This window comes from Sordaria macrospora, chromosome 3 (genome assembly GCF_033870435.1).
Source record: "Sordaria macrospora chromosome 3, complete sequence".
Classification (NCBI taxonomy): Eukaryota; Fungi; Ascomycota; class Sordariomycetes; order Sordariales; family Sordariaceae; genus Sordaria; species Sordaria macrospora.
In genome coordinates this window covers 4,752,955-4,777,644 of record NC_089373.1, presented here as the reverse complement: position 1 = coordinate 4,777,644, position 24,690 = coordinate 4,752,955, and the positions used below count along the sequence as shown (strand labels likewise).

Sequence of the window (24,690 nt, the reverse complement as noted above, 5' to 3'; positions counted from 1 at the left end):
AAGCAACTACGGGGCCCACTTACCGGTCGTCATTTACTAATCTTTTATTTCCATGCCCATTTACTTGCAGGGCAAACTATAGCAAACAACCCTAAAGCGGCTTAGTCTCGCCGCACCCGTCTTAGCGCCAAGACCTTCTTCATCAACGCATTCCTCCTACTTTCATAACACCTTTGGCGTAAACCTCCATGGGCATAGGTAGGCATGGCGGCATGGCCGGCGCCGTCACATCTTTGTTCAAAGCTTCCCTAGCTAGGAAGTGGACGCGTTAACGTATTTTACATATTTAAAATGATTTAAAAAATATCTTTCAGATCATCTGGAAACAAATATGTTTAGAAGAGAACTTCTAGAGAGCTTGTAAGTAGCGTAGAAGCTGTATCTTAGAAAAGAATTGTAAAAATTATGAACCAATTTCAGTAACAGTTGGTCTTCATTTGAGCGAGCTACTAAGAAAATGAAAATCTCGACCGCTGTACAAATAAACTTTCGCCACCGTACAAATGGACCTCTAAACAAAACAAATACGGCGCTGTGTAACTACTTCACAATATCTCAAGTCCAGTAGTACGGCCAGTGTAAAACAACTACGCAAGGCTCGGCCACTTTCTTGACATTGTGACTAATGTTCGTATTAGTGTTCTTATACTCTTAATAGTCGTGAGATTATAGTTTTTACTTACTAAACACGAGCAAGAGGGAAATTTTCAATTACTACGCTGTACAGCCACAATGTAGCCATTGTACCAAACATGATCCGTCTCTCATGCTGTCCTAAAACCGTACACGTCTTGGCTTTAATACTATACGCAGTACTAAGTTAGTAAATATATTCAGACAACGGGATAGAAAAGTACTTACTTCTCGCAGTCGCAGTATGATGTGGTAATAGCCTTCTAGGCTCGGGCTGTGGGTATTCCTATAGGTACGACTAGTAAGAGTTATCTCTGTCATCCGATGTGTGTAGATACTAACATGTTGGCTGGTGGCGTGGTTAATTCCGTCAAGGATGAGTAGTAGTACGGGTAGGAGTAGCGTGACGAGCTTGGAGAGGGAGATGAATAAAATTCTTAATACCTGATGTTGAAGGCCATATGTATCTATATTAGTAAAGTCCTCTATCAGCCTCACAATGCCCTAGAAGAATAACAGGAGTCCTTGAAGCAACCGGATGAAACCATACGTCACCAAGAGTATTCCTGAGCCCAAAGTTAACGACAAAACCAAGGATGAAGACGAGAAGCGCCTTCACTAGTGGATGATGGATCGCGCTAAGGCGATGTCTATTATTGACTCTACCATTCGCGACAAGAAGGTCTAGAACGTTCTGTCTATCAACGGCTGGGACGAGGATAGCGACGATCCAAAGTATCTATTCGATTTCATCAAGAACAGCATTTCCAGTGTCACCAATGAGGCCAAGAGCGATGTTCTCGACGAGTACCAGACCATCAAGTGTGCCTCCTTCGCTACCTTGGAGGCCTTTCTCATGCGCTGTCATTCATTCATTCATGCGCTGGCAGTCTCTTCGCAAGCGTGTCAAGGACGTCGGCTACAAGATCGACGACACTGTCGAGCTTACCAACCTTTTCAATGCGGTGAAACACTCCTTTCCCAACGAGGCTTTATTGTGGGCCGCCGACATGAACAAGAACAAATTGACTACCATAACCTTCCTGGCGAGGCTCTCTACCCTGGCCAACACCCAGAAAAACTATACCAATATGGTTGCTGCGAAGGTCGAGGTTAAGACGAAGGATACCACGAAGGAGGTTAAGACTGAGACCAACGGAGATGAGCGTGTCACCTGTGACGTCTGCGGCAAGAAGATCTACAAGAATTTGAAACATTTTCTATGTGGCTACCATCGCGTTCCCGGCACTACCGACTGCTGGTGGTGCGATCCCTACAAGGCTCCTGATACCCTGGATCAACAAGAAGAAGGCGATCGGTTGGCTCAAGAACACCAGAACCACGGCCGCCATCGCGGGCAACAACAGCAACATCAACAACCCGCCTACGATCGCTGGCGTCAACTCCAACCTGATCTTTGGCCTGGGAGGACTGTCGTTTGATGACAATCTTGAGGAGGATTTTCACTCGAGCTCCTGACAGGTGTAGAACCTATTCAGACAGATAGCGTTCAATATAACTTCGTCAAAGTCCAACAAGCTCCCGAGGCAACAAATGTGAATAGAGATACCGTGCTATTCGATAGCGGATGTGGATCCAATATCTTCAACGATGTGAAATGGTTTACAGAGTTACAGCCACTCCCACGATCAATCAGTCACCAAGTCGGTAACGGCCAGATAACTAAATCATATCATATGGGTGTCGTGAAACTGAGTCTCCCCACTATATCAGGCAAACAGATTACGGTCGAGATCAGAGATGCGATTTTATCGCCATCAACACCAGTCAACCTTCTCACGACAACCGGGTTACTGGATGGTGGAATGGTTTGGTCCATGGAGACGAACAAGATCAAATTCAATAAGGGAAAATACATGGGAGAAGAGATACAATGCAACTGGATAGCCAACCTTCCAATCTTACCGACAATGGCACCGAGAGATATCGACGAGAGATATCAGGCCCAAGCACCAAGGCTTGCCTTATTAGCGTCTATCAACTACGATACGATGCATAAACGACTAATGCATGCAGGAAAAGAACAAGTCATAAAGGCTTGCCGTGACGCGGGTATTACCCTGTCAAATATCGGAAAAACGAATTGTGATGCGTGCCTTCGAAGTAAGGGAACCGGCATTGTCTACAAGGTGTCAAATCCAGTTGCGACGAGACCACTTGAGTGCGTAAGGATCGATACGTGGAGCCACAACGTTGCAGGTCACATGGGGATTAGGCACGTTGTGCACTTTGTCTGCATGGTATCCGGTTTTCACTGGGTAAAGATGATAAGACAGAAGAGCGAGGGGTTGATAGCCATTAAGGAATGGCAGAGATGGGTTGAACTCCAGACCGGCCTGAAGGTAAAGGTTCTGGGGATGGATGGAGGCACAGAGTTTGGCTTTGGTACGAAGGAGTTCCAGAACAGTGAAATCGTGGCTTGAGGACGACAAAAAGGGGTTGAATTCATAAAGACACCACCACACATCCCGTGGATGAATGGCGCACCAGAAAGAGTAGGAAGAGCGATGATGGAAAAATCAAGAGCGACAATAATCGAGCACGACATCCCTATCGTACTATGGCCTTTGGTCGTCGATGCGGTAGTCAGGGTCATGAACATACTTCCAACAAAATCCAACAAAGAGTACATCAGTCCTCATGAAGTTCTCAGCAGAGCAGCAGGCATCCTGAATCCGAAGCCCAGTATCCATCATTTCCGAACGTATTATTGCACGGCATATTACCATATCAAGAAAGAAAGAAGGGTACAAGGCGACAAATGGGCGGAGCATTCGAGACGAGGCCACTTCGTTGGTTATGCAGACTTGAATGGGAGGATCTTCTACATCTGGGACCCAGAATATCAACAACTGGTCAAAGCGAGTGCCGTAAGGTTCCTTGAACATTCATCTAGTCAGTCAGACGAGGAGAGGGCCGTCAAGCATAGTGTATTCTTCTCAGACCAGTCGATGGAGGAGGTGGATAAGGTTCTGCGGAGCAAAAAGGAAGTCTGGATGACAGCAAAATGTCCCAAACCCGAGGAGCTGATAAATGGACCAAGTGTTACATCTGAGCCACATGGGGCGGTGACACAGAGGAGTCAGGGAAAAGAGAAAGAGGTTACCATGACAGATCAACAACAGGAGGAACACACGATTGATTCAATCTTAGGCCTTAACCCGACAAAACATATCTCAACACTTCCAACACCATCACCAAGTGTAACGCCAGCGCCAGAATTAGCTTAACAACCATCTCCAACAACAACAACACTACCTACGATACAAGAAGAACCCAAATCACCATCCCCGGCCCCATCGAAAACATCAACAGAAACAACTTCCTCCGAGGAGTCAACCCCGTCACCAGGCCCGACTCAACAACTTCTGGGTCCGGACCAACCCTCCCTAGGTTCGCGGGCTTCAACTCCAGGCCTGACATCAATTCCTCTAGGATCGTCGAGACAAGTCCAGGGTCCGGGGGCACAACAGAGCGTTCCAAGGTTGGAACTACAAGAACCCGGAACACAACCCCGAGTGTCCTGGAAAGCAACCCCGCAGTATGCGAACCAAGATGTGATAACCTCAATTGAGCAAGACCAAGAGGATGACTTCCAGTCTTTCGATGGCGATGACGAGTTTGAGCCATTCGATAACTTACCCTATATTAACCCTCATGATCTTGACGAAGAAGACCCTATCCCACCGAGGCAAAACCAGATCAGATCAGCATCCTCATCCCCAGATCCACTCCAGGATACTCCGTTGAAACCACCAAGAATCACGCAACAACTAAAAGTAATAACCGACCAAGAATCAGCACCCACGGAGCTAGAACAGGCGACAACGGAGTCGGAGAAGGCGTTGCCGGAGTCGGAGGGGGGGGCTGTCAGCAGAGAAAGAACCAACAACAGACCAATCTACCGCATCCGCGGGGGCGGAGGTGACAAGAACGGGGAGACCGAGACGCCAGGCGGCACCGCAACCGGGTACGCTAACCGAAAAGCAAATTGTCGTCGACAGCAACAACAAACCCACTAGTGAACTCCCTATCTTTTACCATGGTCTTCCAGAGAGGGGAGTGATTCTTGACAAAGTGGAGACCCTGTGTTTGACAGCGGTTAAGGTGATGATGCATGATCTTGAGACTCATTTATCCTCCATTCCAAAGAACTACCGCCAAGCAAAGAAACGCGAAAACTTCGAGATATACTGGAAGCCGGCTATGGAGAAGCAGTTGGCAGCATTGGAGGAGAGGGGTGTTTATGGTCTGGTTCCTTTTGAACCAGGCATGGAAGAAGTCCTCCCTGGGAAATGGGTTTATGGTGAGAAAGAAAATCTGGACTTGAAGACAATGGACCCAAGGGCACGATGGGTGGCTTGTGGCAACTTTGAGCAAGGCTCATGGGATATTGAAGATGTCTACTCGGCTGTGGCAAACGCAGCGAGCGTAAAGATCTTCCTTGCACCATGGCAGTCCTGGACCTCGAGTGCCATCAGTTTGACTTCAATACGGCGTTATTAAACGCCCCCATACCTGCAGAAAAGCGGTATTACGTGGAGCAACCGACTGGTTTGGAAAAAGGACCAAGGGGGTGTAAATCGCTTGGTTTGCCTACTAAGAAGAGCTCTGTATGAATTGACAGCCAGTCCTCTTTATTGGTTTAATATCTTATTGCCCATCTTGAGAGGATTGGGCTTTGAACCAGTGAACTCGGATACTTGCAGAGTTTACCAACCTTGTTCCAACAGCCAAGTCACTTCAGTGGATCGCACATGTGATGGAGGAACTGGGATACGGCCAACCGCCTTTGAAAATCCTTTACACGGACAGCAAGAACGCCAGGGACCGGGTGTTGAATCGAAACAATGCTGGTCGTAACCGATGTATAGATGTACGGTTCAAATGGATCATGGAACAGGTGGAAGCAAAAGAGTTCGACATTTTACATATCAAGGGCGAGGATATGATTGCGGATGGACTGACAAAACCACTGAAAGCGGACAAGCACGCAAGATTCGTAGGATTGCTGGGATTGGAGGAGAAGGAGATTCCATGGATGAAGGCTCGAAAGAAGGTTATAACCATGGGTTGATCTCAACACCATGGGAGTCTGTTTGTTTACAAGATGATGGACCCCTGAGAGCTGTTTCGGGCTACGGAGGCGTGTTGTGGTGAGGCCTGTCCCACCTCTGCCATTCACTGGCCTTTGTTATGTGGGTCCATGAGCTCACACCACCATTGTATTTAGCCCTCCACATTTCTTTTCCTTTCTTGTCTCCTGAGCTTAACACAATCAACACACTTCTTGTGCCCACGAGTCCAAGAGGAAGAGACTTGTGCCTCGGGGTAGGATGGCATGCTTCGAAGGGAAGTTCTGACGGCTGTGGATGAGGAAATTCAAGTGTTGCAAAGACTGATCACATGATGATTCTGATCTCCCAATTGCTCATTGAAGAAGACGACAGGGTCTGGGGCAATGTGTTGATGGAGTTCTGGCGGCGTTGATGAAGAAGATCCAAGTGTTGCAAGGGCTGATCACATGATGATTGTGATCCCCCATTTTTTGGAGAAGACAGGGCGAGGTGTTGATGGTGTTGGTCCATGTCGAAAAAGCAGAAGACGCGACATGGAGTGAACGAACTCAACTGAAGACGTGCAAGGACCGAACAGTGGGGAAATGGGCTCCGTGTGTACATGACATAGAGAAGATCTGACTTACGAGAGCAGGCCAAAGAGGTGTTACTGATGTTGAGGTGTAACTGATGTTGAAGAAAAAGAGGAAAAGTTCATCCCGACTCCGAGCAGTAGCTGCCAACCTGAGCCAGAGCGTGTTGAGTTCTTGCTCTCGTCAAGTTTATCTCGCGATGTTCCACTTGCAGTGGCCTGGTGGTTTCCTGTTGGCAGTCACAAACTGAAGTCTGCAGAAAACGGAAGTTGCGCCTTAAGAGTGACCTGTTTGGTACCTCTCCATGTGCCTCTATTGACCGCTTCAGCAGTACCAACCCAGAAGAAAAGTCAGTGTCTGGTTTCCTTAATTGCTTTTGAGGCAAGTCCGGCAGTAAATGAGGGCGGTGGACCTCCATCCGAGTTCTCTGACTTAGTTTTGATCTTTTCAGCAATGGAGTGTCGAGAATTTCCACCTGGCAACATGAAGGCGTCGAAGGCGTCCGGAGTCCGGAAACCTTCCCCCCTCTTCTTTTTCGAGAAGTCCTCGTCGTTGTACTTGTCAGCACCTGCTCACTTCCCCTTCCCCGATTGCCCTACTGAAAGTGTTGTTTCCTTGAGGTTCCCTTCCCCTACCTTCCTCTATCCCTCCTTCCTCCCTTCTTAACCTGCTATCTTCCCTCCTGCCCTTCCCTGCCGATACCGGGTTTGATGCATTCCGTTGGGGTGGCCTGACGACGGTCGAGGACTTGTGGCTCGTGACAGGTACGTTTCGCCCTTGGCAGATCAGACAGGACCTCGTCGTCATTCTGATCCAAGTATCGCGCCGCCGAGGAAATGTCATCGCGATTCCGATTGGCATACCGGGGGCGGGGAACGCTTCACGACGGGAGAGTGGGTATTGCAGAGCGCCTAGGGACCGTTTGCCGTGAGCCTTGAGATCACCCTCTACCGGTGCCTCCTCCTCCCGTCAACATCTTACGAGTTGGAGAACACGTGGGATTGAGCCCCCCAAGGAGATAAAGACGATGTTTGAAGAAGGAATGACAGACCCTGACATCCACAACTAGGTATGTTGTTGCGCATGGCGCTTGCCCAAAAGCCCAAGAGTGACAGAACAGATGAAGGAGTGGAGGAGGGGTTGAGTGCCAGTTGGAATGAGCACAGGTTGATTCCTGCTGGTTTTTCCGTTGACTTCCACTTGGTTGCCAGTTTGACATGAAGTTGCTGTCAATGAGGAAAAAAGGAAAGCAAGTACCGCACTGTACCTCAAAGCAAGGTATCGGACGCGTCACGATCGAACATTGAAAAAAGATGGAGAAGGATAGAAAAAGATGGGGCCACCCGGGGATTGAACCCGGGACCTCTCGCAACGATGCTCAGGATTGAACCCTAAGCGAGAATCATACCACTAGACCAGCGGCCCATTGATTTGTGAAATCCCATAGTCAGAATAGGCTCTCAGATACCTCCAGCCAGTGACCTGTTCAGTCTCACGTGAGTGTTGTGTGACGCTGCAAACCATAACATGGAGCTATGCAGGAAATCTCAAAAGGTCGCTACGTGATTGCTGTTGCTGTAAAAAGAAATTCCGGACAGTGTTAGTCGCCATTGGCTGTATGTAGCCTGCAGACGCCAGACGGGGAAGCGGGACGAATGCACGTGCTCAGGCACCCAGGGTCCGTCTGAATGGGGGCAACAGAGGTTGGGTGCCTGCCAAGCCAGCTGAGATGAGATGGGACGGCGACCCCTGCTGTGCCGGCGGTACCTGCTTTGCACGACACGCCACCAGCAAGCCACCGAATGTCAAGGGTCGACATGTGCGACGGGATCTGCTGATTAGCTACCCCTTTCCCAATTTTTTTTATCTTTTCTTTCATCCGCGTGTAGGCGCACGTTTCTGTTGTTTACATCCGCTGCATGCATCGGACGGATCTGGCAAGATGGACGCAGCTTTGGAGATTCTCGATCCTATTGTGCTGGACAGACTTTACGCATACCTGTTGCCAGCTGCCACGACTCCCACGGCCGACGGCGGCGTGCTAAGCAATGGCTTCGGCAACAACACGTCTGGATTTTCAAAATCACCATCGCAGACTTCAAGTTTGTACGAGTCGGCATGGCCACGGGACAACATCCTTCGACAATGCGCTTCCATCCTGTTGATCACCCAGGTTGGTGCTACGCTCCTGTACTGGGTGTTCAGCGCCTTCTCGTACTACTTCATTTTCGACCGCCGTCTGGAGTACCACCCGCGCTTCCTCAAGAACCAGATTCGCCAGGAGATCATGTCGTCCATGACCGCCGTCCCTTGGATCAACATCATGACCCTGCCGTTTTTCCTGGCCGAGGTGCGCGGCAAGAGCTTGCTCTACACCCGCGTGGATGACTATGGCTGGGCATGGATGGGCATCTCGACGGTGCTCTTCATGATCTGGAATGATTTCATGATTTACTGGATCCATCGACTTGAGCACCACCCCAGTGTCTACAAGTACATTCACAAGCCGCACCACAAGTGGATTGGTAAGCGCGGACATTCTGCACGGTATCCCAGTATTGTCCAGCTAACACGACATAGTGCCGACGCCGTGGGCAGCCCTGGCTTTCCACCCACTGGATGGATACGTTCAATCCCTCCCTTACCAGTGAGTTCCTTGCCTCCCCCTGGGCTTCATTATGGGCGATGTTTTAACACGGTGATAGCGTGTTTGTCTTCTTCTGCCCGGTGCAAAAGTACTTGTACATGGTTCTTTTCATTCTGGTGCAAGTTTGGACGATTTTCATCCACGATGGTGACATGATCTCAGGCCACTGGCTTGAGAAGTACATCAACAGCCCGGCCCACCACACGTTGCATCACATGTACTTCACCGTCAACTATGGGCAGTACTTTACATGGGCGGACAATTACTTCCAGTCCCATCGGGCGCCTTGTCCCGATTTGGATCCGCTTCATGACGCGCTCAAAGTCATGAGAGAGAAGGGGCTGGTAGACGAAAAGGGAAACCCAATTCCCCAGAAGAATAAAAAGGACGAGTAGATATGGTGCGACGGATCACGGAAGACGAGGAAGATCAGTAACGGATGAGGTTGTACATGCGATTGATGTCTTGTAATAATGGAGAGTACTCACGTGCTAGGGAACGCCTGTCGCCCTTACACCAAACATATAGACTTCACTGCTACTATTGGAGCTAACTAACTATAATATTTAAACACTATTACACCGGAGGTATTTTGCCTTGACTCTACCTATGTATCAGCCATGTCTCATCTGCTGTGCTTTATTATGAATCCCGTCATATACCTTTACCGCCGGAGGGAGACCTTGCGCTTATCGCCGAGGATTGGAAAAGAGGATTACCGGCCCACTAACAATCTTGTGTCAAATCTTCATCCAGCTCTGTTAGCGCATCCCGCTTACTAAGCCTCGGGATCGTCCAGTGTTTGTAGGTAGTAGCCAGAAGCTGCAGGCGCAGGCAGCAGCACCTGCACAGTAACGGCATCCCCACTTCATCCATTCAACTACCTAATCAACACCGTCGTAAAAACATCCAGACGACCCCAGGGATCCTTCATGGGGCTCAAGTAACAAACAGCAGCATCCTGCACGTCTCCGGCCATGCCGCGACAACTGCCGTGGAAAGTTGACCCAACCCAAAGAAAGTCCAGCGGGAGAAGCGTTGGCGTGAGGGGTGCGACAGGTCAATCGTCATCTACCTCTGCTCTCACCCGAGAACCTAGCGCATCCTCATCTTTGGTTCGCGCCGCGCAACCATCCAGTAAGGCGAAGTTGAAGTCGAGTACGACGGGCGCAGATGGGCTTGGTATTGTACCTAGCAAAACAGCACGGGGCTCAGACACAAACCGTCGTCCCCCTCGATCCCCCTCCCCGTCGACTTCGCCGCCACCCCAGCCTTTGAGAGAGGAGTGTATGATCGAAGGCCCCCGCTACGATGATAGGTATCGCATGGTGGAGGACGAGTTTCTCGCAGTGGCCGGCGAGTTCACCCGGCATTTGCACGCCGCCGAGTACCAGCGTCTGAAGAATCTTGCCAGCTCCAAGAATGCCGAGACGATTGATGACATCTCACGCCCTGTCACTGGCGCACCGACAGATGCCGTGAGACGAAGGCATGCTAAACTTGAGACGGCCGCCAAACAACAGAGAGGATTGACCAAGATATTGGGGAAACGGGTTGACCACGACTCGGACTTTGGAGACAAGCCGTGGACAGGCACCTCGCTCCAGGGCCTGATGGACAGCCCCAGGAAGAAGAAGGTCCCATTACATCGCTCGTTGAGTTCCTTGAGCGCTTCGGCCTCTGGATTCCGAGCTGCAAGACGTTCGAGTCCGTCGCTGGATCGGGCTATACATATGCAAGGGCGACCAGGCAAGCGAAGGCTACCAAATGAGGACGAGACCGATGACAACGGAGATGACGACTCGGCTTTGGATGCGCATACGACATGGTCCCCAAAGCTCCATAGGGCTCGAGCCACCGACATATCGTCGGTCTCAACGCTGTCTGCCTGGAATACCACCGAAAGTAGGCCGCCTCAGATATCGGCGCATGCTTCGCGTGCCTTCAGGGATAAAGGAACGCAGTCAACTAGGTTTTCTCGTCCCATCGCTCATTCTCCAAAACAGACCAGCGCGCTCAACAAGTATCCTAATTCCAGCGATGAATATGAAGACGAAGACGACGTTGATTTATTCTCTCGAATCCGTTCCCGCAGGGCAGGCCAGCGGCGAAGACCCGGTTCACCGAGTATAAAAACGGAGATCAAGACGGAGGATAGCCAAAGTGCCACCTCATTGCACGAAATACCGTTTCTCTGAAACCACACCGCATCTGGATAGACCCGACTCCATACACAAAACAAGCTCGCTAAAATACAACACAAAAAACAACCTCAAAAAAACAACGCTTCTCGAATATCGTCAACACAAACCCACTCACTCAACTGCCTCGCCCACCCCCTAGGCCTTGGCCTGGAACGGAGTCTCATACGGCCTCTCAGCCTGGGGGGTGATTCTGGCCAAATGCCTCCTCTGGCCGTCCTTCCAGTCCACGAGGGCGGAGTGTTGAGTAACTCTGTTATCCCAAACCACTACAGTGTCCTAGAAGGGAATTAGCAATCATTCATTAATGAACAACAAGATCAAAAGAGCAATTACCTCCTCCCACTTGATGCGGGCTTGGAAGTCGGCACCATAGGCAAGATGGTCGTATAGGAACTTCAGAAGGGTATCAGACTCCTCCTTCTTGAGACCGACAATCTCACGGGTGACTGCGGGAGCGTGGTGTGCAGGTTAGCTTCTGTCTGGAACGTGTTGTCGATCTCCTCTAGGCGGTGAGAGCAGCCGGGAGCAGGAGGGCGACTTACACTGAGGGTTGACATAGATCGCCTTCTCGCCTGTGGCGGGGTGTGTCCTGATGATGGGATGCTCGTTCACAACAGGTTCACGTCTCTTGATGCCACCTCTGGCAGCCGCCGAGTTGACCTGCTCGATGCCAGAGTGGGTGGCCTTGAGGCCGTGCAGACGCTCCTGGAACAGGGGGCTGAGGCGGTTATAGGCCTCCACGGCATCGACGAAGAGGGTGTCACCACCGGTCTCGGGCTTCTCGAGGATGTATAGGAACGTGGTTCCAGGGGGTTGCTGCTCGTACGAGACGTCGCTGTGCCAGGCGACTGAGGAGGTCTGGTTATGTTAGGCGGACCCTTCCACTGAAAAAGCTAGGCGAAGGAGGGCTTACTCGGTTGGCGAAGAAGAGGTCGACGCTGTTGTCACCGGCGCTACGATGGACCAAGTGGATCTCGGGGAAGCCTTCAGGAGAGCCTGATGTGGGATGAATGTGATGACTGTTCCCAATATCATCAGTCAGCTTACCTTCTCGGGCCGAAGCATGATTGGGAGATGTGCAACACGTACCGACCAAAGTATTCGCCAACCTTGAGGGCCTCCTCGATGGGCAAATCCGCGAAATCCTGTTGTCTGAAGGCGACAACCTTGCGCTCCGCGATGAACCGAGCAAGCTCGTCCTTGCCGGCGCTGGTCAAGGCGCTGAGCTGGATGCCCTTTACCTCAGTGCCAATGGTGGGAGTGAGGTGAGTTACGGTTGTGCCCTCTGGGAGGAGGTTCTTGTATGAGGTGTCGGCATCCTTGCCGTGCTCGTAGTGCTCGAAAGGCTCCAACGCAGGATACTTTTGCTCTGGGTTCCAGGTGGGGAGGTAATGGGGATACTGCACAACATGATCGAGTCAACAACTTCCTTCATGAAACAGCCATATTTACCCATCTATGCCGTCCGCAGGATTTGATAGTTCGTACCTTGGCAGCCTGGAAGCCTTCCTTCCCAGCCAACTCGGCCTCTTTGTCGAAGGCGACAGGGGCGAGCTCCTTGTAGACGCCTCTATGGTGCGCAGACTGGAGCTTCGCGGGGTTCACCTCAGGAACCGGAACGGTGATGGTCTCGACGGCGGAAGGGGCCATATTGTGGAGGGTTAACTTTGTCTGATGTTGTTGGTTGGTGTGGTGCGCAGTGAGTAGTTTCCTTATGCCAGTCAGGACGGGTGCCGATTTCCTTTTATACAGCTCACCATGGCCTTAGCATCCGTATTTTCGAGCTGTTGACTGAAAGGACGTCGGTTCAGCGTTTGCGGGGTTGATTGAAGATGTCCATGATGAGGTGCATGGATGATATTGCGTGAGGGAGCTATGTCCCAATCAAGGGTGTTGCTGATTATGAGCAATGCATACACGGCTTTCTATTATGGGCCGTTGCTTTCAACTCTATGCGATCCGGTGCCGATCCGGTGCCTTCTTGGAGGATATGGGCGGCTACTGAGTGGTGGTAGGGTGTGTGTGTGTGTGTGGGGGGGGGGGGGGGGGGGGGGGGGGGGGGGGGGGGGGGCGCGCCATGATGGTATTGTCTAGACCCTACATAGTAAAAGCCAGCCCGATGAGGAAGTGCATTTGTAGGCCGTTCAACCTTCATACCGAATCGGCATGGCATGCGTCGTCAATCAGAGCTTCCCAGGAGCAGATGTCGCGTGGTGTAGCGTGCGTATCATTGGGCATTGGTGTAAAGGTGGTGATGTGAGACGCGGAGAGGATCACGCAATCGCGTCTAGTGGTCAAGAGGCGCACGTCATGGCCTTTGACGATAGACAGCACGCGAGATGAGGCAAGATAAACTTATCGAGAGTCGAGATAGCCCGCAAATCTGATGCTTGGTAATCGGTTGTAGATGAGAAACAGTTGAAGGAACGTGGCTTCTTGCTTTCAGTAACGGTTTACGTGGGACAAATGACCCCCAAATATCATTCATCATCCTACATGCTCTGAGGAAGGAGAGAGCTCGAAGTGACATCAAATTCGTTAGGGACCTCCCTACATCTTCCCAATTTTGAATGAAACCCATCAAATGATCACAAAACCAGCTGATCTAATGCTATGATTCCTGTCGTAAATTCGTCTGGTGTCCTTGAATCGTGCTGAAGTTGGGCTTGGGGGAAAGTTTGGTCTTGGCGGAGGGGCCGAAGGCATAGCGGGATAATGATGCATGGACAGTCATCGCTTTGTTTCCAGCGCTTCTACTGTTGTGGACTAGTTCGGCATCCTATAATGTCGAATCCGTGATCAACAAAACAGGAGCGAGTTTTGATATTCGATTGCGCTTTCTAGGTTTTACGTGATGTTAGCTCGCTCTTACGTCACTTAGCGATGTGGAAAAGGGCATGCTAAGGAAAAACCAATGAAGCTCAACGGTCTGTTTCGAAACTCTGACTTGTCTTCGGCTAAGGGTGTGTTCTAATACCACTCAAATACAACCCCCAAAAAAAAGAGAAAAAAAAAAAAGGAGAAAACAAAAAAAAAAAAAAAGATAAATCAGCCCAGGAGATTGATTTGCTAACCTTGAAGCCAGCGTATCACTGAAAACCGCTTGTTTTGCACCACTATGTAGGTCTCAATCCACCTTACTTCGAGCCTTCCTGTTAACATAACATGACCCCTAGGTAAGCCACTCCCGCACGCCGCTGGGCAGTTGAAGGGCTAAGCAGGCAACTCGTTGATGTGACGAAGGTGATCCCCACCGTACGGTTTGTACGCATGTCCCATTGCATAGCCCTGACCTTCCGAGGCTTCAGACATCATTGGGGATGGTTGGAACGAGGCATGACTTGTGGTTGCTGGAGAAAAGGCTGAGGGCGACACCGTGTTTCCGTGTAATTCTGAACGCAGAGACCAGGGACGGTCGGCCTGAGAGTCGAGTTCACTAATCATTGGGGACGCATGAAGACCTTGCGAGTTTCCACCTGGTGAGATTGGTGACTTGGACTCCTTTCCTGGCGCATCATCGGCTGTGTTCGAAGATTCGTCGGTACCAGACGGGTTGGGCTCATGCTCTGCTCTCCGTCGGCGAACTATGAAGAAAATGGCAAGGCCAACCAGTATCAAAATAGCCAGAGCGCCTACACCGACTCCTATGCCCACAATGGCGCCGGTGCTGAGATTCGAGGAGTCATCAGTCGAGGAAGTTGCTGTCGGTCCAGGTGGGACAGCGGATGGGGTAGACGTGGAAAAAGCCGTGCCGGTTGTGAGGGTCGTCTTGGAGTATGTTGAATCGGGAGAGGAAATGATTGTCTGGATCTTGGTGGTGCTGGCTTCGTGATATACCGCCGATGGGTCGGATACGAGCCAGCTGAGGCTTCTCTCGTCCTGGTCGTAATTGAGCCAGCCGATGTCGGGGATCCGGTTGGCAGTGAAGGTGGGAAAGACAGCAGCGACGTCGGCGTTGGTACAGACTTTGGCCTTATCACAATCGGCTGGCTTTTTCGTGATGTATTCTATTATACCGAATCAATACAAGTACTCTCGTGTATCTGCACTCAACTCTTGCTCCTACCTGGATAGTCGTTATTCTGGATACAGGGCTTCCATTCGTGTTCGGAGTCACAGTAGATGAGGCCTAACCAGACGGCGGCTTCAAACGCCTTTTGGGGGCAGCTGGCATCTTGGTATTCCTCATCAGTGCATCCACTAATATAAGTTGTTCCAAACGTAGTATTGTAACATGCCCCGAATTCTAGACACTTATCACCAGCCTGACAGCATCCAACGTGGCCAATGGCGCTATTGCCGCAGGGAATATAATGGTCAGGAAGCTCTTTGACGCCCGTCCCGGTCTTCCTGTAGCATGTGCCGTTGCTGATGTTCGGGTCAAAGCCGTCGATGGGACCGCCGAGGTCGCGAGGAAGGAGATGACTTGGTAGGCCGGCCATCGCGATAGTCCAGGCAGTACCTTAGGTTTTCTCTGACGCAGAGGCGAGTAGGGCCGGGAAAAGGTAGCAGTGGGAGACTGCCGTGAGAGAGAGCAGGGGCAACAGCTGAAAGCGAAGCCAAGTCTGAGATCCGGGGCGAGGTCGAAGAAAGTGGCGATAGTCGAGGCAATCGTCAATTGTAGCAGATGGCAGGCGCAATTCTGTCGTGTTCCAATATCACCCGACCGTACTCCATCCAGCAAGTATTGCAGTCGAAAACGGAAGGAGCGTGCCGGAGAGGAAGGAAGTGAGAGGGGCGAGGAAGGTGCAGTGGACAGACGAACACACTGGATAGGCGAGGCCTGGTACAAAAGGCGGCCAGACTGAACTAAAGGGGGCTCCTTCCCTGGGTGCTTTCCTGGAAGTTTGATGAAGGCCGGTGACCATGCAGATTGCCGTCTCAGGTTCCATGTCGTCCAAACCCTCAAAGTTTCCACCTTGGCGGTCCTTGTTTGTTTGCCTCACGGACCTCCCTCGCCGCCAGTCAATTTTCAGCTTCAGGCACTTTTTGGTCCGATGGGACGGTGCACACTGCCAGGTGATTGGAACACTTGTTGTCCTCGATGCAGGATTCCGTTCTCTGTTCAAATATTGTTCCCTCCCCGTCGCCATCGTGGCCACCATAAGACCGCATCAGTCTGCCGTTGTCGTCCATTTAAGACAGGCCGTTGTCACTTTGAACACGCCTGTCACATCCCGTGTAAGTGACAGGAGAGAGCACCGGAGCATTGGCCAGACAAAAGACCGCCCAAGTTGTTGGCTTCTTTGCGGCACCGCAGTGTCGATGAGAGCGGGGGGAGTGAGCCAGATGGAGCTTTAAAGCAGTCGAAATCTCTTGGGAACGCGGAGCATTGTATGAATGAATGCCAACACTCATAGCATGCATGCAGTGGATGATCCAGAGGGACGACTGCCTCCAAATAAGAAACGGGATCTTGTACGTCATCTGTCTGGTCTAGTGGCTAGGCTGCAGTGTTGCGCTCATTGCTGAAACATGGGTCGGAGACGATACATCTGGAGGGGAAAGAGCCGCGTTGAAGTGGACGAGACAACGGTGGTGGATGGACGGGTATTCCATCCTTTTGCAACCCGTCATCCCCGAGTTACCGCCTGGTACCCGAGCCCGACCATGCCGAGACAGCAGCAATCTCAAACCTTACACGGCAGCCCAAGATAATGTGCTCAACCTACCCGTCACGGGATGAAAAAGGAGGGACGAAAAATCCAAAATGGCCATTAGAAGCGTTGCCCCGTCAGCGCTGCCCACCTCGCCGCCTTGGAAGCCCGCTCAGCTCTCTGCGACTTGATCTGGACCACTGCCCTGTCCTCATGTTGACTTTGCCGCTCGTCATCTCAACCCAAACATCACCACCCCTTCTATCCTGATCAACAGCGAAGCAACCTGAACCATGGCGGACTCGACAGATTTGGTCGCAACTCCTCGCGTCGAGAACCCGGTCGTTGAGCAGCAGCGCGACCCTGATGAGGCGTACCACACGGTCGCAAAAAACCCCGACGTCGAACAACAGAAGAAGGAAGGCAAATCCAAGAGCCGGAGCCCGAGCCAGACCCTTGATATCCAGGAGGAACCGTTCGAGTTCGAGGACGCACCCGATGGTGGCGTCAAGGCCTGGCTTGTCGCAGCTGGCGGCTCTGCCATTTTCTTTTGCTGTCTGGGATTCGCCAACTCGTTCGGAACCTTTGAGCAGTACTACCTCACCCATCAGCTCAAGCAGCGTTCACCCGACGCCATTGCCTGGATTGGCTCTTTGTCCGTCTACATGCAATTTGCCTCGGGCATGTTGGGAGGACCGCTTTTCGACCGATTCGGTGCTGCCGTAAGTACCCCATCCTAACAAACTTGGTCTCTGTTCTTGCATAGTTTCTGACGAGAACAAATGCCTATCATTAGGTTATCCGCCCCGCCGCCATCCTTCACCTGTTGTGCGTCATGCTGCTGAGTCTTTGCGACACGTACTGGCAAGTCATGCTCGTCCAGGGAGTGCTGATGGGCATCGCCATGGGCTGCCTGCAGATTCCCGCAATCGCAGCAGTATCCCAGCACTTTGACAAAAAACGAGCGGCCGCACTAGGCGTGGTGGTTTCCGGATCGTCTGTTGGCGGTATCGTCATCCCCATTGCTTTGTCCCGCATGCTCAACAGCTCCAATCTCGGGTTCCAATGGTCCGTCCGCATCACGGGCTTCCTCATGATGCCCTTCATGCTCTTCTCTTGCATCGTCGTCAAGGCCCGTCTGCCCTCGAGAGCCACCAACTTCTGGATCCCGGCCGCTTACAAAGACGCCAAGTATCTTCTGCTGATCGCATCTCTGTTCTTTGTCTTCACGGGCATGTTCACCCCGCTCTTCTTCATACCCACATATGCCGTCGCTCGAGGCATGAATGCTACATTGGCCGGATATCTGCTCGCTATCCTTAATGCCGCCTCGACCTTTGGCCGTATCATACCCGGTATCTTGGCCGACAAGTACGGAAGGCTCAACCTTTATGCCCTCGGAGCCATTTCCACGGGGGTCATTATCTTCTGCATGAACTCGGCTGTGAGCAACGCGGCGCTCATTGTCTATTCGGTCGCGTTCGGTTTCGGATCTGGCACCATCATCTCCGGCGCATCGGCCGCCTTTTCCGTGTGCCCCAAGAGCCAGCAAGACATAGGAACTTATATGGGAATGGGCTTGGCCATTAGCGCGCTTGGAGGCTTGATCGGCCCGCCCATCAACGGTGCTTTCATCAGCAAATTCGGAGGCTTCTTCGAAGTTTCCATGTTCAGTGGTGCCGTTTGTTTGTTGGGAGGTTTTGTTGCGGTTGCCACCAAGTTGGCAACTCCGGAAGGCTTTTTGGGAAAGGTCTGAGTTGTTGTCGCGGGATGCGGCTGCGAGCGCAGTAGTTGTATGGATGCATATGTACTGGAGTTGAAATCTATGGTCGAGTCAGATACTATCTAATGTAGACATCCTTGTATCTTGCTTCACTCAAGGTATTACCTGATATTGTCAAGACACACGGTTTTCCGATGTGTATTGTAGCTCGACATGGTAACACAGGGCGGCGTAGTGGTGTGTTTCGTAGGGCTGCACAAGATGTCAATCTGTATACCCATGAGGTGGCTGGCTTGACCAACGCGAGGCGGATCATAGAAATACGAGCAACTATAGGTAGAAGCCTGAAGTTGAAGCAGTGGCTCAACAACTGCGTCTGGCCGATGTTTGTAGCTACGCACATTTTTCAGCTGTCAGGACTCTTGATATGCCATACACCTTCTGAAGCAGCCTCAATGAAGCCCCTATATCAGATTCGAGTCCCAATCCATCAGTCCGCGATGGTGTGAACGTCGATGTCGAGTGGTGTCAGTTCGGAGGTGAGTTAGCCCGTCTTATGGTCAGCCAGCATCTTGGCGCTCTCGGCAAGCTTCCCGTTAATGCAGCATTTCCCCTGGCCCTGAGGTTCAGCTATGTCTACTTATAAATTTTGAGGACTGTGATTGTCACTTACAATACTTGTTTATACACCGAGCCGACATCGATTGGCCACTTACCCCTAAGCCACAATATGGGGTACATAAGACGTTGATCTTGGGTAACATGTGTCTCATTGAGGCGTGGGGCTGGACTGAGTTGGGGGTTGACATGGTATTATTGTTGGTCAACGACCACCTCCGCTGAATATTAAGGGTCTCCACATTCGACAAGGAGACATACCAGTCCCCAGATAACTGGCTCCAGTTGGTCAAAATGCCTGGATCAAAGGTAAGGCTGGAACCTGAACTATGATCAACTCTGAACTGGCTCGGTTCTGACCCTCTTGATGCCAAAGGAAGCTGCTATTTTTGCAGCAGTAACACGCGAAGCGGTAGAAAGAAACTCGGCGGCATACGTTCCGAGGAGTTGATCCATAGACTTTCAAGTCTATATAAACCCCCAAGACCCCATCGCCATCTCGACTTGAAATCACACCATCATCGTCTTCTCATCATCAAAAAACACACAACCAGAGTCCTGACTTCAGACACTCAAGTCCCTCTTTAGCTTTGGCCTCTCTTCAGCTTCAGCCTCTCTTCAGATTTCGAGTCGTACCCCCCCTCTTGATCCCGAAAATGAAGACCACCTTCTTCCTCGTCCTCGCCACCGTCGCCTCCGGCATCCTGGCCTCCCCGGCCGGTGTCTCCGAGAACCCGGGCTCGTTCCCCAAGCTCGTCGAGCGCAAGGCGTGCTACCACTCGAGTGACTGCAGCTGGTTCTACGCGGCCAAGTGTGAGCAGTACTGTCGCAAGTGGGGCCAGAACGTCGGGGTCGACCGCATGGAGAAGTGCAACCTGTTGAACCAGAAGAGGTGCTGCTGCACTTCTTGAGTTCCAACTTGGTTTGATCCGTCTTTGAAAAGGTACGTACGTCTGCCATGAGCGTGTCTGAGGTGTGCTGAGACCATGTGTCTTTGAGAGGATGAAGACTGATGGGTTTTCGTTTGAGACAGAACGCCTTGGCAGAGATGGCAAACGAGTTATGGTTAAGGGATGGGAAAGGTGGAACAAGGAAAGGTACACTGAACACAGGAGAAGGAGAGAAGGATTGAGATATGACTAGGTTGAGATTCAAGGAGAGACAATAATGATGCTCATGGTGTGTCTTTGGATGAGGGGGAAGCGGGAATAATGTGCCCCTTTGATCGGACTTTACCCACCCCAGTCAACTCTTTCCTTCATTATGATGTCCACAACTTGGAAGCAATTAGGCAATGCTTGAATACAAGCCTGATGCTCCAACCTCCCTGACCCAAAGCTCCCACGGTCGACTGATTGTACCAGATAACGTTTCTCCTGCGTTCCAAGCTTCTGATCGATTGAGGTACCGAATGGCTGGTGACGGCGAGAAGTTATTCGTTGCGGCCGATGCTGCACTCAGTGACAAGGTAGCTGACTGTATGGCCGCATTCTTCATAGTGTAGACGGCCCTAAACACGGCATCCTCGATGGATGAGGATACAGTAGTGAACCCATGGCCACGCATCAAAGTCACAACGTTTCCATCATCGAATGACTTGGCAAGACTTCTCCCTAGATGCTCATGACGGACAAGCATATCAGGGATATCGCTGCGGAGAAAGTGGTCGGCAATGTCCCAGACAGGCGGCCCATCAGTGCCGAGGAAGCCAGCCATGTGGTAACAGGGACGAAGAGGGACGCCGGAAATAGTGAACGGGATGACAGCTTCCGCATGGGCATGGACAACGGCAGTGACATCGTTATGTCGCTTGTAGATCTCGGAATGAATGCGGCGCTCGACATAGCCTTTCGGAGCACCCTCTTCAACAGGCTCAGCGTTTTCGACCCAGTATTGAATCAGATCGTCTTGCGAGGAGACGGCGGCCGGGGGCATGTTCTTGGCCATAATAAATATCTGTGGCCGGAGTGGATGTCTGAAAGAGAGGTGCCCGTATGCATCGACCACGCCATGGTAGTGAAGAATATGACATCCTTGAATGAACTTGCGGATAGAACTCTCCACGATCGCAGCGGCTTCTGTGCCTGTCATTGCTGTTGTGGGCATTGTTGCATCAGTCGGATCACTGGTGCTGAAGATGGACTGGGTGATCATCTCACAGGACCCTCAGTTCGGAGAAGACACACGGGGTATAAGATCAGTCGAATCCCCTTGGAAACTCAGAGTCATACCGGAGTAAGAGGCATAACCGTAACACAAGTGGATCTTCGTCTCGGGATATTAGCCAGTTGGTGGTGGGAGTACAGGGCGTCGTGAACAGCCTTTCTGACGATATATGCCAATCACATCTTCGGGTAGAGAGGAAATTAACTATGCAAGAGCTATGTTTGTGTTGTACGTCCAATGAGTGTGGTGTGAGTTATGTGCCCATGCGATACACAAAGTGGTGATGCAGTTTTCGGAATGAGAAACTAGGGAAAGGGGAGATGAAAGGATTGAGGTCAGATTTTGGTATTCTGAAAATGGATGCCATACAGAGCCCTAACCCGGATCCGTCCACCTGCTGGCTGGACCAGCGACGTCAATTGCGGGGTTGATGTTTGGCGATCAGGAACCGAGTGAATCCAGAATCCACACCGTTGCAGGCGGTAACCCCACTAAAAATTCACTGGCTTGCCCCACCCATTGGTAGCTTGTGGCTGCTTCGACGGTGGCATTGGAGAGCTTCCTTCATTGTATCTTCACCTTTGTATCAACCTTAATTATAAAAGACGGAAATTGTGGAAATTCAAACATCTCGACTTCAGAAACCCTATACGAGAACAAGAAGCATCACTTGGCTTGACATCGATACAAGCATCGTTAGTCATGAGCTGTATCCAGACGAGCTGACCTTGACCGGCATCGTTCAAGTTTTGTTTTCCTGACTTGTCTGTCTGTGCCTTGCAACTGCACTGGAGCATATCGACGACAAACCGAATACCCAAAGGGTGCGAACAGAGACGGAGCCGGAAAGGGGACACGCCGAAGGCCAAGCGAGGGTCTTTGCTCACCAACATGGCTCGCCGAACCACACGAGGCATAAAAAAGAGTTATGTCGAGGCTCCCATTGTTTTCGATGACGAGGACGAACCCATCCCCATCGCATCTAGGGACTCTGACGATGATGAGTTCGCTGCCCCGGAGCCAGCCCAGGAGGAAGAGGAGGATAACGATGAAGAAGCCGACATGGCCGAACCCACCAGTGAAGAAGACGAGGCCGAGGACGAGGACGATGAGGCTGATGGCGACGCTGGCGGCAAAAAGAACGATCCGTCCTCCCAGCCAAAGAAACACCGTAATACGGGCGCTGGCATGATTCAGAGCCGCAAAGGCTTCCATGACATTCCTCATTATCCTCTCGAGACACGCATTGTAACCCGTGTCTACGCAGGTCCCTTGAGACGGTATGCGCGGTATAGCGCGCTGCGGGACTCCATGTACGGCCCAGAGTACAATCGAATCAAGATAATATGGGATTTAGAGATGCGATGGGCCGAATTTCCCGCTCTGCCACCCAGGTACATGCCTCATGAGCCCCAGGGTATCTGTCCCAGTCCATGGCTCCCGCCCGCCTTCGAGCGCACACAGGAACAAAACGCTGCTCGATGGTACAGGAACTACTACGCCAAGAGTCCTGACGTACAACAGTCCCATTTGCTTTCGAGCCACGATGGCGAGCATCTTATTCCTCAGTCTGGAGGCGACCTTGTCACCTTCATTGGGCCCTGGGATCGTCAGGGAGAGTTTCGGTTTACGCAAGGCCAAAGTTTACCGATAACGGCTTCTGGTCTTCCAACGGGCACATCCGAAGATCAAGACAACGAGGACTCGACCGGCTGGATGCTTGACATTGGAAGTATTCCGCTTGCCATGGGCTGGGTTCCATCACTCGTCAACACAAAGCAAGTTCTCGCCGTAGCAAGCATACCCTTCACGGACCAAGAACCCCGGCGACAAGAAGACGGTGCAGATAAGCACGAGGCTCCTGATGCCATGACAGAAGGCTGCGTCCAACTTTGGGAGTTCACCCCCAAAGAAGAGGCAGGCAAAACGTTGGCTCGACCTTCCGCCACCCCAGCGCGGCTGACCAGGACATTGTGCTTTGACTGGGGCCGGCCAAAGAGACTGCAGTGGTGCCCCGTGCCTTACGAGTCAGTCGGCAGTTATGGCTTACTAGCTATACTAACAGGAGATGGAAAGGCGCGAGTTGTTGATGTTAAGATGGTCGAAGAAGGGAGCGCCCCCATTTACGGTAAGCTGGACGCATTCAGGTCCTTCTTCCACGTCTTACTTCCCAGGACTTGCTGACTGAAATAACATTGATTCAGAGTGGGTACAATCTCCTGTTGTCACCCTTGGCATCGACGATGATTACAACAACAAGGTGACCTGTCTAAGCTGGGTAAATATCAACCGCATCGCCCTCGGTCACTCGGACGGTTCTGTCACACTGTGGTCTATCTTCCCTCGAAAAATGCTGCAAAGGGTCGGAGTACACACCACGTATGTGATCGACATCTGTTCGGCTTACCCGTCGAATCCCTATTTGGTCGCCTCGATTCCAGTCGGCGGATGTGCAACCTTGACCGACTTGTCCCAACCAAGTTCAGAGCTCACCTACTTCCCTGTGCCCGCCATCAGCTTTCAGCCTAACATGCTTTGCTGGAACGAGTCCATGCAGGGGTTCATGGCTCTCTACCCATCCTCCACGCCTAACACGACCATTGCGTTCCTTCACCACCGCTTCTTCTGTCAGGCGCGTAGTATCTGCACGGGACCAAACACCATTACGTGCATTTCTGCTGGAACAACACACCCCTTCGTGTTGGCCGGCTGTGCAGACGGCTCGTTGTTCTCTTGCAACGCTCTGCAGAAGCTCTTCAAGCAGAAAGGGGAGCCTTTGCAGAAAATTAAAGTCATGGAGCACGAGTACAGGCCTATCAGACGTCCCGAGCTTCAAGGAACCGATAACGGACGTCCCGTGAGAGGCGCGGTCCGGATCTTGCAAGGCTTCCTGCCGGAGCCAAATGACGATCCCAGGACGGAGAAGCGCAAGGAGCTCGACAGGAAGAAGAAGCTAGAAAGAATGAAGACGGCGTCTGGAAAGAAGAAGGGCCGACCCAGGAAGAACGGAAGCAACACTATGGAGGATATCAATCGGGAGGCCGAGCTCGACGACAAGCTTGCATCGCGCGTGGTCACGCATGAGCCATTAACCAGGTTGACGACGATTGTATGGGATCCGAACATGCAATTCAGCTGCTGGGCGGCGTGTGCAATGGCTTCAGGTATCATCAAGGTCATGGATCTTGGAGTGCAGTAAACTAAGGATCTGTTAACTTATGCTAGCCTCGGAGCGAGTAATGCCTGGGCAACAAAAACGAGAAGGCTAGGTATTCGTATGATCAAAATAGGGTATGCACTTGGACTGGGGAGTACACGTCAAGCTCGCAAGTTAACTGCGAATCACGACAGCGCGAATTGTATACCAATAATAAAGCTTGCTGCTTATTACAATCGTCGAACCACATCACTTGCCCTAGGCGGTGTCAGTT

At 51.5% G+C, this 24,690-nt stretch overlaps 10 protein-coding genes and 1 non-coding gene across 11 annotated transcripts; 7 read left to right on the top strand and 4 right to left on the bottom strand.

Annotated features, from left to right (window-relative positions):
* Positions 1 to 1,380: 1,380 nt before the first annotated feature.
* SMAC4_13537 (uncharacterized protein) lies at positions 1,381 to 2,075 on the top strand (the record flags this gene model as incomplete). Its single annotated transcript, XM_066091450.1, has 1 exon — positions 1,381 to 2,075. Exon 1 carries the CDS (start codon positions 1,413 to 1,415, stop codon positions 2,073 to 2,075), a length of 663 nt encoding a protein of 220 aa, XP_065946612.1. The 5' UTR covers positions 1,381 to 1,412.
* A 1,173-nt stretch (positions 2,076 to 3,248) lies between these two features.
* On the top strand, positions 3,249 to 3,884 carry SMAC4_13536 (uncharacterized protein; the record flags this gene model as incomplete). The annotated part of the gene is made up of 1 exon (XM_066091449.1): positions 3,249 to 3,884. One exon carries the CDS (start codon positions 3,249 to 3,251, stop codon positions 3,882 to 3,884), a length of 636 nt encoding a protein of 211 aa, XP_065946611.1.
* Positions 3,885 to 7,639: 3,755 nt separating this feature from the next.
* Positions 7,640 to 7,729, bottom strand: SMAC4_13535. The gene is given in 2 exon segments: positions 7,640 to 7,675; positions 7,694 to 7,729. It is a non-coding gene; the product is annotated as a tRNA-Pro (tRNA).
* A 459-nt stretch (positions 7,730 to 8,188) lies between these two features.
* SMAC4_08592 (uncharacterized protein) lies at positions 8,189 to 9,482 on the top strand. Its single transcript, XM_003349698.2, has 3 exons — positions 8,189 to 8,829; positions 8,885 to 8,951; positions 9,010 to 9,482. The coding sequence occupies exons 1-3, from the start codon at positions 8,247 to 8,249 to the stop codon at positions 9,344 to 9,346; spliced, it is 987 nt and encodes a 328-aa protein (XP_003349746.1). The 5' UTR covers positions 8,189 to 8,246; the 3' UTR covers positions 9,347 to 9,482.
* A 305-nt stretch (positions 9,483 to 9,787) lies between these two features.
* Positions 9,788 to 11,250, top strand: SMAC4_08591 (uncharacterized protein). Its single transcript, XM_003349697.2, has one exon. The coding sequence runs from the start codon at positions 9,929 to 9,931 to the stop codon at positions 11,147 to 11,149; it is 1,221 nt and encodes a 406-aa protein (XP_003349745.1). The 5' UTR covers positions 9,788 to 9,928; the 3' UTR covers positions 11,150 to 11,250.
* A 12-nt stretch (positions 11,251 to 11,262) lies between these two features.
* On the bottom strand, positions 11,263 to 12,850 carry SMAC4_08590 (uncharacterized protein). Its single transcript, XM_003349696.2, has 6 exons — positions 12,644 to 12,850; positions 12,245 to 12,555; positions 12,069 to 12,174; positions 11,698 to 12,013; positions 11,489 to 11,601; positions 11,263 to 11,431 (listed from the first exon to the last, which is right to left on the bottom strand). The coding sequence occupies exons 1-6, from the start codon at positions 12,803 to 12,805 to the stop codon at positions 11,291 to 11,293; spliced, it is 1,149 nt and encodes a 382-aa protein (XP_003349744.1). The 5' UTR covers positions 12,806 to 12,850; the 3' UTR covers positions 11,263 to 11,290.
* Positions 12,851 to 14,208: 1,358 nt separating this feature from the next.
* Positions 14,209 to 16,659, bottom strand: SMAC4_08589 (uncharacterized protein). Its single transcript, XM_003349695.2, has 2 exons — positions 15,222 to 16,659; positions 14,209 to 15,162 (listed from the first exon to the last, which is right to left on the bottom strand). Exons 1-2 carry the CDS (start codon positions 15,595 to 15,597, stop codon positions 14,369 to 14,371), a joined length of 1,170 nt encoding a protein of 389 aa, XP_003349743.1. The 5' UTR covers positions 15,598 to 16,659; the 3' UTR covers positions 14,209 to 14,368.
* A 386-nt stretch (positions 16,660 to 17,045) lies between these two features.
* On the top strand, positions 17,046 to 18,825 carry SMAC4_08588 (uncharacterized protein; the record flags this gene model as incomplete). The annotated part of the gene is made up of 2 exons (XM_003349694.2): positions 17,046 to 17,474; positions 17,549 to 18,825. The coding sequence occupies 2 exons, from the start codon at positions 17,046 to 17,048 to the stop codon at positions 18,506 to 18,508; spliced, it is 1,389 nt and encodes a 462-aa protein (XP_003349742.1). The 3' UTR covers positions 18,509 to 18,825.
* Positions 18,826 to 19,749: 924 nt separating this feature from the next.
* Positions 19,750 to 20,004, top strand: SMAC4_08587 (uncharacterized protein; the record flags this gene model as incomplete). Its single annotated transcript, XM_003349693.1, has 1 exon — positions 19,750 to 20,004. The coding sequence occupies one exon, from the start codon at positions 19,750 to 19,752 to the stop codon at positions 20,002 to 20,004; it is 255 nt and encodes an 84-aa protein (XP_003349741.1).
* Positions 20,005 to 20,380: 376 nt separating this feature from the next.
* SMAC4_12908 (uncharacterized protein) lies at positions 20,381 to 21,472 on the bottom strand (the record flags this gene model as incomplete). The annotated part of the gene is made up of 1 exon (XM_066091150.1): positions 20,381 to 21,472. Exon 1 carries the CDS (start codon positions 21,245 to 21,247, stop codon positions 20,381 to 20,383), a length of 867 nt encoding a protein of 288 aa, XP_065946610.1. The 5' UTR covers positions 21,248 to 21,472.
* Positions 21,473 to 21,850: 378 nt separating this feature from the next.
* Positions 21,851 to 24,683, top strand: SMAC4_08586 (uncharacterized protein). Its single transcript, XM_003349692.2, has 2 exons — positions 21,851 to 23,387; positions 23,464 to 24,683. The coding sequence occupies exons 1-2, from the start codon at positions 22,151 to 22,153 to the stop codon at positions 24,456 to 24,458; spliced, it is 2,232 nt and encodes a 743-aa protein (XP_003349740.2). The 5' UTR covers positions 21,851 to 22,150; the 3' UTR covers positions 24,459 to 24,683.
* The last annotated feature ends 7 nt before the right edge of the window (positions 24,684 to 24,690 follow it).